The 11,582-nt window shown below is 50.3% G+C and overlaps 1 protein-coding gene across 2 annotated transcripts in view; it reads right to left on the reverse strand.

Moving 5' to 3' along the window:
- Positions 1-203: 203 nt before the first annotated feature.
- The window catches only part of Chst11 (carbohydrate sulfotransferase 11), a 207,586-nt gene continuing 196,207 nt past the window's right edge, over positions 204-11,582 (reverse strand). For both annotated transcript variants that reach the window (XM_028778051.1, XM_028778052.1), the window contains exon 3: positions 204-1,382. In XM_028778051.1, coding sequence (XP_028633884.1) covers positions 528-1,382 — 855 coding nt within the window. In that variant the 3' untranslated portion in view covers positions 204-527. The remainder of the gene's footprint in view (positions 1,383-11,582) is intronic.

An 11,582-nucleotide genomic window follows, 5' to 3' on the forward strand; every position in this document is an offset into this window, starting at 1 on the left:
TCCTTATTTCCAGCAGGGTTTCTTAATGATGGCAGCCACACATCCCAGCAGCTGTCACGGTGGGATTCCGTGTGAGGTCAGTGGGGAGACAGATAATCACATTCCCCCAAACGAGTCATAGCCAGCAAAGCACAGACTGTACTCGCCTCTAGAAAGCCAGGAGCAGGCTGCTGCCACACAAAGAAGCCTATACAGAGACCACGTTTAAATAGCTATAAATAAGAATCATTAGACTTTATGGAATGCACAGTTTGTGGAATTCACCAGAACACAAGGACACCTTGGAGACAGTGTTGCAGTATCCACTTCTAAAAACAGAGACAATCCACCCTGCTCCTCTGCAAAGACAGCTGTCCTTCCCCATGGAGGATTTTTAAATAATTCTTACCATGCCGCTCGCAGCATCTCCCCCCAAAACATATTAACTTACAAAATAACCCAGTCTCCATAGAATTCTTTTGACAAATAAAAATCTTAAATTAAAAAGCAGGATTCTCTCCCTCTCCCCCAACCGCCCCCGCAGCCCTCTAATCCAACTTCAGGTAGTTTGGCACTGAGTAGTTGAACATTAAAAAGTCCAGTTTGTAGACTTCGTACAGCTGTGTCTGGTGCTCGGCGCTGATGTTCTGGAAGAACTCCGTGGTCATCTCGTCGGTAGTTCGGGTGGACTTTGCATAGGTGGGGAACTTCAGGTAGCCGCTCACACCGGCCAGCTGCAGTACGTAATTGGAGTCCTCCTCCAGCGTCTCGTACTTGCCCACGAGGTCGTAGTGGATGTGGCACGGGTGGCAGAGGGAATAGACCGTCTGCCAGTGCTCGTTGAAGGGCTCTTCCCGCTGCGTGTGGGGGTCGATGAGGTAGGCCACGAACTCCTCGAACTTGACATCGTTCCCCTTGCGCAGGGCCTCCTGCGTGGCGTTCTTCCGCTGGCGTCTGATGATCTTGGTGCCGTAGCGCTTGTGGAAGGAGGTGTTGTACTTCTGCGTGAACTTGTTGCGGTAGGCAGACACCAGCCTCTCGAAGGGCTCCCGCACGAACAGGAACTTCATGTAGTTTTTCAAGCGGTGGTTGATCTCTGGGATGCTGTACTGGTTAAGGGTCTTCAGGTTGGCCGACACGTGGGCCTCGTTGGCTGGGATCTCCATGGGATCGCTGTACTTGCCGCGGCCGCTCAGGACCATCATGAGCCTCTTCCAGTTGGTGCACGCGACCTTGGGCACATAGCAGTAGATGAGTTCGTGGTCCTCATCCACCACCAGGTGCTTCAGGTCGTTGGGGGTCAGCACCCTGCGCTTGCGGCTCATGGCGCTGTTGGCCCGGCAGGTGTCTGTCACTTGGTCCCGTCTCATCTGGTGCAAGATGGCAGTGTTAGACAGCTCCAGCTGCAGAGGGGACAGAGGAGGAAAGAGAAGTCAGCGCTTATCTAGAATAGTCCTCTGTGATTACAATGGAAGCGTGATCCTTTTGTTCAAGCAGCTATCTAGAGCCCATCAAGCTTGCCTCCAAAGGGTGAGGTGAGATTTAGCCTAACAGCTTAATGTGAGAGGCACCATAGAGGCCAGAAGGGAATGCTTGGGAAGATGTCTGTGTTCTCTGAGAGCAAAAGCCTTTTCCTGAAGTAGATGTGTTGGTTAGTTTTAACTGTCAACTTGCCACAACCTAGAATTGTCTGGTAAGAGTCTAAATGAGGAATTACCTAGATTAGATTGGTCTGTGGTCATGTGTATGGGGATTGTCTCCATTGTTAACTGATGTAGGAAAACGCAGCCCACTGAGGGCAGCACTATTCCTTAGGCTGGGCTCTGAACTACGTAAGAGTGAGAAAGAGTGAGCAAGGATGCATTCATTTCCCCTCTGTTCTTGCCTGAGCATGATGATTTCCTTTTTCTCCCAGTGATGGATTGTACAGTCTAGAACTGTAAGCTGAATGTGGTGGTTTGAATGTGCTTGGCCCAGGAAGTGGCACTATTTGGAGGTGTGGCCTTGTTGGAGTAGGTGTGTCACTGTGGGCATGGGCTTTAAGACCCTTGTCCTAGCTGCCTGGAAGCCAGTCTTCTCCTGCTTGCCTTCAGAACAAGATGTAGAACTCTCAGCTCCTCCTGCACCATGCCTGCCTGGATGCTGCCATGTTCCCACCTTGATGATAATGGACTGAACCTCTGAACCTGCCCCAATTAAATGTTGTCTTTTATAAGAGTTGCCTTGGTTATGGTGTCTCTTCAAAGCAATGAAAACCTGACTAAGACACCAAGTAAATCCCTCTCTCCCCACTAAGTTGCTTTTAGTCAGGATATTTTATAGCAACAGAAATGAACTAGAATGGCTGTTCATTCCCGGTCAGAACCAGTTTCCCCAGACAGAAAAATCTACTCTGTCCTGGTCAGCTACCATTTTGGTACCCAACATGCTGATGCTCAGAGATCCCATGGTGTGGGGAGCCCACCGTTAGCTTGGCACACTCTGCCATTTACCTGGCTGGCTTGTGCAACATGGCTTCCCTTTTAAATATCAATGGAATTTCATCTTGACTTTGAGGGTCTGGAGAAATGAGGGCCTGGGGCTTCCCAGCTCTGGGATGTCAGGTGGTGGATGGTTCTGTGTTCCTCCTCACCCCAAGGACAAAGTCTCCATTCAGACGCTTGTCTTTTGACACCCACAGACCAATAGTAACCTGTCTCTCCATCTTCACACCCACATCCCACTCGTTCTGAACAGAGGGCACTGCTGAGAAACCAGCTGTTCACCTTTTCCTATTGCACCCACATTCTGTGCTGGGCCCTGTGGGACTCTCCACTTTTATCTCTACTGACACAAACTTGACTATTCTTCATGGCCCAACACACTCATCTGTCACACCGCAAAGAACATTCCACCTTTGGTGTCCTTCAGAATCCTGAGTCTACTTCATGCCTTCCATGTGGCCTCAAGACCTGAGGCTACAGGAGGATCATTAGAATGTCTAAGTCACTGGACACGTGAATCAGTGGTGCCCAGGGGTCAGGTGGGACCTATGAACCCAGCCCTGAACCTCTAATACTGAATCATAAATTGTATGATTCACCCCCTCCCCCGCAATTCATCCCTGTATAGAAACCCTGATTTCAGTGAGCCTTGCCTTTTTTGTGTGTGTAAAAAGAAGGTACTTAAAACAGCAAAGTGTAAGGTCTTGGACATCTTCGAAGTTTGGGAACAGTCCCCATTTAGTCTTGGGGCTCAATAGCAGACTCAGTCCCCAGTGACCTCACTTGATTGATGCATATTTTCTTTCTCTGATTATTTCTAACTAGCTCAAGATGATAAGATGGAATGTCCTGGTGTCCTCAGGACATCAATGAGTACCAGCATCCAGATGTCACATGGTGGGAACTAGGCTATCTAGGGTGGTGCTTGTTACTCAAAAATGCTTAATGGTTTCAAAAGATATCACCAATGCAGCTGGAGAGATGGCTCAATAGTTAAAACCGCTGTCTGCTTACTCAAGTTCAATGCTCAAGGCCCACGCAGTGACTCACAATTATCTGTAACTCCAGTTCCAGGGTACCCAACAGCTTTTATGGGCACTGATGTCACACGTAGTACACAGACGTACTTTGTAGATGAAACAGCCATACATATTAAATAAATCAAATCAAGTCAAACCACCAAAATAAAAATGCAAGAGTGATGATATTCTTACAAAGAGCCCCAGGCCACAGGATTTCCACCCGGCATCTTTGAAGCTTGCTTTAAGAGACCTGGTGGGTTTAGGGGAGTCCTGAACAGGCCAGAGGAAGAGAGATGTTCTTTGCTTGAAGGCCAAGACTGAGATGGAGAGCCCTTGGAGAACAGCCCAAACGCCCACTCCCAGGACAATGAAAAGTTATGACGCGCAGCTTAAAAACCCATCCATGCCACATACCCATTTCCCAGCTACAGGATGGTGTTCTCGCCTCCAGCCAGGGCTCACAGGAGCTGTAGTAATGGCCATAACTTTTACAAACCACACATCCACTGCACAGTCCATGCACACACAGTTCAGGAGCTGTCCGAGGGGCTTAGCTATCTGGGGGTCAGCTCCTTGGGGACAGCAGAAGTGAAAGGGGTGAAGAAGACACACTAGTGGCAAACAGCTTGTTCTCCATCACTGGAAGAGAACATGGCTGCTTGCCAACCACGGTCCATGAGTTTTACAAAGCCAAGGTTTGTGGCCCTGTCCGTGAGGAGACCTGGAAGGTCAATCTCTTCCAGGTTTCCTATTCTTTCCCCTCTCCCTGTCTTTTGTTTTTCAAAAGGGTTTGAGGAGATCACAGCACAGGAGTTATGTGCAATCTGACAGTTGAGATTAAAGATCTTATTTGGTTGTAAGCTTCTGAGCATTGCACACAAAGGGGGAAGCGAGACAGAATCTTCCTTGCTCTTGTTATCAAAGAGAAAAGCATTTTGATTGTTTGTGGTAAGAAATCGAACCAGATCTAAGGGATTCAGAAAAGTCAGTCAGGGAGGGGGGGTGTGTGTCTTGAATTCAGTGTCTTCAAAGAGGACATCTTTGGTGGACTAAATGCCAGCACTGGGATTCACTCCTACTTTCCCACAGAAGGTGGGGATGTGTACGGTCCCCTATTCCGCTCTAGGAAGGAATCAACTGAGACTCTTACAGAGCAGAATCCATGAAAAGGGAATCCGCCCTGCGGAGCAGCCCACATGCCCAGCACTGTCAGCCTTTCCTGGGCTGGCTCCCGTCAGCATCAGTGATAGTTTATGCTAGTGTGTCTCAAACCTCGGCACGTGTGGGAGTCACCCCGGGGGCTTGTTCCAGCACTCCCTGGCTTCCAGCCAGATCTGGAGATGCCGCAGGGCAGAGGGTCTGCCAGGGTTCCTCTGCCAAACTTGTGCAAGATACCTCAGAAGGAGGCTTAAGCTATAACAGTGTGTTCCCCGACAGTAATGGTGGTTGAAGTCCAAGATGAAGTCCCCAGGGTGGCATCCTCTTGACCCCACGATGGCCTCTCCTGCTGGCTCTTCACATCCTCCTCTCTCCTAACAATCACTCCCAAAACCAGCTTACCATCTGAACAGCTTTAGCGGCATCTTTAAAGACCCTCTCTCCAACTACAGTCACATCCTGGGGTCCTCCAGGCTGGGGGATTTGAATTTAACAGGAGTTGGAGTGGGAGAGATAATTCAACCAATGCCAAGCGCCGCTGCTGTGCTGGACCACGCTTTGAGAGCTGCAGATCCGCGCTATGTGGAAATGACAGTATTCTAGCATCTTGGACCAATTTGCAACCACCCTTAATAACAGAACACAGAACAGTTCACCATCAGAAGCCGAGGGACTCTACCCGCGCCTTGCCACCAACTCCTTTCATCTCCCTGTGATGTCCTCAAAGTATAGGCCAGAGGAAGGCAGAGCCTAGGATGTCCTGAACACAGCTCCTGGCTTTGGGCTGCATCCGGCATGCTGGATTTGATGTCTATTTTTAATTTGGATGTTTTGGAAGGGAACTGTAATTAGTGTAAGGACCAAGCTCAGGGGTTGTTTTAAGAAGTCTTTAAAGTTTTATTCTATTTCATCTTAAAAGGAAGAGCTGGTCTGCCCTGTGAGGTCTGCATTCTCTTCGGATGCAACACCCACACCCAAGTGTACCCACCTTGATGCCTGTGGTTGGGCAGATAAACCAGATAAAGAGGTAAATCTGAAAGCTTCCAATGACTCCCGACAGGCTCTTGTTTTACAATTCAGAAATCTGAATTCAAGGCCATGGGGATTTCATTCACTGAAACCCACTTAACAGAAAGCTGGGCATGGTGGTCCGTGCTTGTAATGCCAGCGCTAGGAAGGTGACACAGTCCTTCCCTGCATTTCTGTGGCACTGCTGTCGCCTGTTGTCTTGGGTGTTCAGGGATGTTTGGATTTGATGTAGAAACCTCAGCAAACACAAGCACCATGTCTTCTAGCTGAATGTGAGCACTTACTGCCTGTGAGTTACTGCCAAGCCACACACTCTGGAGCAGGTATCATCAGCATCCCCAACTTATAAAGAAGGAAACTGAGGCACAGGGGAAGACGAAGCTTGCTCAAGGTCCCAGAGATAGGAACTTGGGCTGGAGCCCAAGTGCTGGGAGATAGCTCTGAGACACTGATTGTATGACATCTGAGGTCTGAAGCCACAGCAGGGGACTCCCACTTCCGGATTAAGCCACCCGGGGACCCAGTCCTGGCAGTTCAGAGGCATCATGGTAGGCTGTTAACAGCCCTGTTAGACTGGGTGATATTTCCATCCCAGTGGTCTCATATAACTTCTATAGCTATCGGCAGTGGTCCCAGGGTGCTAATACTGCTCAGGTAGGAACCACAGCTTCAGAGGGCCTAGAGTCATATGTACATTAGGGCTGGACCAAGCTGGGACCTGAGTGTCAGCCTTGTCAAGTTTCACTAGACCTGCCAGGGCTGGGGTTGTCATAAGACTCACAGGAAGGCGCCCCTCTTGAATTCTCTGCTGCACCCAGCCTAGGTGTTCAGCTTAAGGACACCCTCCCCATATCAGGGAAAAGAAAAGCTAGGTGGGACCAGCCAGGCGTGAGCATCCTGCAAAAAGCACTCTGTTAATTTATTAAGAGAAAGCTCCGAGGCTCGAGCCCTTGCTTGGCTCCTCTCTTGCAACAGCCACCGTTTTGTATGCGTGTCGCACACCACTGACTGGCTCTGGCCTCGCTCCCTCCTAGCATGCTAATTTCAGGGTGCAGGTCTCTCCCGCTTTTTTTTTCCCTTTGCTACATTACCAATTCTTTGTCTGAATTAATGTGAGAATGCATGAATGCACACGAGTCAGTGCACACATGCATGTATGAATGTGTGCCACACACTCGTGAGTGGACGGAATACATGCAAGCATGCGTGCATGAATAGATGCAGGTATATATCAATGACGTGGAGATGTAGGGACTGTGCAGGTTCTTGGTGACTGGAGAGGCTGCATGCTCCTCCGGTGCCTACACTGGCTGCCCTAGCCTGTCCTCCCACAGAGGTTTTGAGCCAGAGTCTGAAGCTGCACAAACACATCAGCAGATGGGCTCTTCGTCTTAGGAGAAATTGGCTCTGATGCAACAGCTTTGATGAGGGAAGACCCTCGAGCTTTCTACCTGTTAAATCAGCTCAGGAAACAGGAGGAGCAGTCATGTCACGCTGGAGGGCAAAGACACCAGGAGAGGTTGGAAGGATTCTGCACAGGGCTCCATGAGTTGGGGCGCTTTTCCAGGAAGCCAGGTGCAGCTGGAGGGGCCGTATTTACATCTCAGAGTCTCTGGGCTTCCTGAGGTTTGGCCAAGTGCAGAGGGGTTCAGGCTTAGGAATGGGGCCATTGCCAGGCTGGCCTGGCTTCCCATGAATGGCAGCCCAGAACAGGGACAGTGGTGAAGAAAGGACAGGGTTCTGACACTGAGGAGGCTGGCCCCTCAGAAATCTGCAATTAGAGGGGCAGGCATGCTCTGTGGCTGCTGACTCACACACTCTAGGGACCTCGGAAGTCACTTCTGACAGGAGGAAGGAAGCCGGACCCCTCCTCTCAGCCTGGAGGCTGGCAGCCCCCAACCCCAGGGCTGGACTGCCCATGATATTTTGGGGAGGCAGGTAGGTGTGTGTGAGGTTCTGGCTCAGCCCTGCAGGTTCTCCTGGCCTGTGACCCAACAACTTGGCTTTGTGGTTTCCTTCCTGCCTCTCTGCAGACTCGGCATGTTTTCCTGAACACTTTGTCTGAGCATCTTGAGCCCTTCAGGGCTTGGCTCCCCATTCTGTACCATGGGGACAATAGCTGTGCAGTTCTGGGGGCTGCTTTGATGACTGAGGGCTCAGAAGAAACCACATGGCACCATGCCTGAGTCTCATGAACCCCATGGAAGTAGAAATTCACTCTCCGTTTAACGCCACTGTGGAGGATTGTCTGGAAAGGGGCCGGCAGTAGAACCAAGCTTCAAAGCCTTGACTGAACCTCAACGCTCATCACAGGCGAGACTCCCTGTGTCGTCTGGTGACTGCAACTCCTTGACTCCACCTTAGGAATCTGACCACACTGTCAGTGTGGGTGGTCCAGGCACCTGCTCCTAACCACCGTCCTGGGGTATGTGCATCAGAACAGCTCGGGGGGTTCTGTTACACCTGCAGAACTGCTGATTGGGAATCCTTCTCTGGGAGTGGGCTCTGCATGAATGCCAGACACATCTGTCATGTGCACACGAGGCCTGACTCATGGAGATCTGGTAGCTCACCGACAGAAAATGACTGACAGACATTAACTGGAACAACATCCTGGCTGGGCAGCGGCTGAAGAAGGGGAAACTGCCTAGTTACATAGAGATGAGCTATCAGTACAGTTAATACACTGTAAAGCAGGTAGAGGATTTCAGGGTGCTAGAACTGTGGACTGAGAGAGCTCCCAAAGGATTATTATTTGTATGTTTGAGTGTGTGTGTGTGTGTGTGTGTGTGTGTGTACTTGTAGAGGTCTATCTTGGGTGTTAGGCATCATTCCTTAGACCCTCTCCATCACCCTCCTTTAACAACAACAGCATCAACAACAACAACAACAACGGTGTTTCTTATTGGCCTGAAACTCACTAGGCTTGTTGGGCAATGAGCCTAGGGACCTGCATGTCTCCGCCCCTACGCTGGGATAACACACATGTCATAATGCTCGAGAGTTTGTTTGTTTGTTTTCTGTTTTATCCCCCCATGGGTTCCAGGGATGGAAGCCAGGATCTCATGCTTGTGGGACAAGCACTTGATTGGTTGATCTATCTCTGATGTCCCCTGGTCTTTCTCTTAATAGAGTAGCTGGTTTCAATAACACCCCATCTCCCTCATTTCTGTAAGTTACTCACGTGTCATTCCTGGAGGGGAAGAGGCTAGAATTGGGCCAGCCCTGCAGATACTGCCCCCAAATATTCCCTCCTCTCCTGCCTGCTAGACACCTTCTACCCCTCCCACAAGTCATCCACAAACCTGGGCTCCAAGGAGCCAGCCCCAGCAGCAGGCCTCACTGTCTCTAGCTGCTCTGTCTTCAACACAGTTATACTGCTATGAATGAACACAGCCAGTGCCTTCCCTACCACCAGGGCTGCTGGCACAGGTCCTAGCATCTTGTGTGTTTCAAACACTTGGTGCCTAATACTTGCAGGACTCAGAGAAGGGGGCTTAGCATTGTGCCAACACATTAGTGTCTCTCTTGTGCTAAGACTTTTGTCACATTTCATGGAATCTGGCAATTTGTGGTCCTCAGGGCAGTGTACCAGGAAGTCCATAGGGAGGTGCCACTGGGATCAGTATCTCTGAATTCACTAACTCAAGAATGTAAGCGCCTGCGTTGATTTTTAGGTCACAACCGAGGACACACAGCTGTGCACAATAGCCACACAGACAACCTGGAGCCCAGAGATGAGTAAGACACCCACAAGCTGAAGACATCAGAGGTGTAAATGCCATGTAGTTTTTAGCTACTGCATATGTGGGGTGGAGGGAGGGAGTCGCTCATAACCCAGCTGGAACATTCCTTTGTGCCCATCTAATCCCAACGGCTGGATGCTCAGCACCCATTCCTAGGATGCAGCAGTGAGAACTTCCTTGGTCTCTCCAGCCAGCAGTCTGCCTGCCTGGAGGAACAGGGATGAATCCCAGGCCTGAGGATGGGATTAGTCAGCCAAGGGGCTTGCTGCTATGTATGTGGTTCTAGGCCACTCTTGTGCACTGAGGAAAATACCCTCTCTCCTTACCTCACCTAAGGGGAAACCCCTCCCTTGTAGGAGTTCATCTGTTTGCAGGTGCACGTGTGTGTGTGTGTGTGTGCCTGTGCACACAGAGGAAACCAGAGGTAACCTCTGGTCATTCAGGCGTCATTTCCTCCCCTCTTTTTAAGACAGTCTCTCCTTGGTCAGAAGCTGCCTGTCTGTCTCAGCTTCTAAAGAATGAATATATCAGAAGAGGGCATCAGACTCCATTACAGATGGTTGTGAGCCATCATGTGGTTGCTGGGATTGAACTCAGGACCTCTGGAAGCACAGCCAATGCTCTTAACCGCTGAGCCATCTCTTCAGCCCAACATGGCCAACCTCTCACGTGGGTTCTAGGGACTGAACTCAGGTCCTCAGGCATGTTGTTGACTGAGCCATCTCCCAAGCTCTCAGGGGACATTTCTGTGAAACCCGTGGAGTCAGGATGGCTGCAAGTTCCAAATCGGCAGGAGCAGGTGGCCTACTTTCTTAACCCTAGCAGGGAATGTGGGCTAGGCTCTCCTGGGCTGGCCTGATTTGGGAACTCATTAAAATGAGCAAAGAACTGGAAATGGCAGGTTCTCTTTTAAAGGACGGTGCCTCTGCTTGGGCTAACAGGAGAGATGAAATCAATCTATTTCAGTATATAATATTTAACCCTAACCTGACCTAACCTAACCTAACCTAACCTAACCTAACCTAACCTAACCTAACCTAACCTAACCTAGAGTGGCCTATGGTTCTCATCCTTTGGCTTCTCTGCCTCACTTGATGGGGGATGGGTCATTAGGACAGGAAGGATATTGGTTGGGGGGGGGGTAGGGGGCAGCTCAGGGTAGAAGATAAGAGAAGCTTAGGCACTTCTGTTTACACCAGACTCTACTCAGGTCGGCTGTCTAGTGGGGTGTCTACCCTGGGTCTAGTTTCCTACATAAGAAGTACCTGTCAGTATGGTGGACAGTTGAATAGCCAGTTGCTGACGATTCCTAGCTCCAGATGCGGCACTTTCAGGAAAAGAGAGATCCTTTTAGCAGTGGCAGGCTGACGGAAAGCAAGAGGATGAGGAGTGTGCTGAGAGGCTAGGGGAGAGGCCAGGCAGACTCCCCCCTTGGACCTCGTGAGCTCATTTGTAAAATAGACCATGCCTCAATGGTGGCTGTTGAGTGAGGCACCAGCAGGGAGTTCTGCACGCCCACATGTTCCCGAGTACTGTGCCACGCAGCGGGGACGATGTGAGGCGCACAGAGGTGGCTTGAGTGCTTGGGTGACATCAGTCCACCCTGAACACTGATGGGGAAGCACACAGAGCTAGTTCAGCTTAGGAACAAATCCATTGATTTTTGTCCCCAAATAGGGGTGTTCAATAAAGCCACAGGCTGTGTGTGTGTTTCCATCAGGAATAGATGGACACATCGAAGCTCGACCCGTCTAGGGGCGGGGAGGCCCTGGGGAAAGGAAGCTTCCAGACGTAATTACAGTGATCATAAAGGGAGGGGCACTGGGAACTTTGTTCTTTGTTTTTCACTCTGAGTGCCATTGTCTGTGTCAAAGCCATGAGCAGAGAGGCTCTGATAAAGCAACTGGGTCCAGGGTCTGGGGATCTGTCCTATGGGGAAGGCTGGCAGTCACAAATGAAAGCATCTGCCTCAATCTAACTGTTGCTCTAGTTCTGGAGAATAAAGGCACCTGGTGACAGCAGGGACAGCCCCGCAGCCTTCCCAGGGGAGAAGCCATGTCTGGCTGCTCCCCTGAGGCTTAGCTTTGACTTCCCTGCCCAGTAAGCCTTTTTAGGCCAGGCTTCTATCTTCTATGAAGACTCACCCAATAGTGTCTCTCTCTCTC

This window comes from Grammomys surdaster, unplaced genomic scaffold (assembly GCF_004785775.1).
Source record: "Grammomys surdaster isolate TR1022 unplaced genomic scaffold, NIH_TR_1.0 322, whole genome shotgun sequence".
Classification (NCBI taxonomy): Eukaryota; Metazoa; Chordata; class Mammalia; order Rodentia; family Muridae; genus Grammomys; species Grammomys surdaster.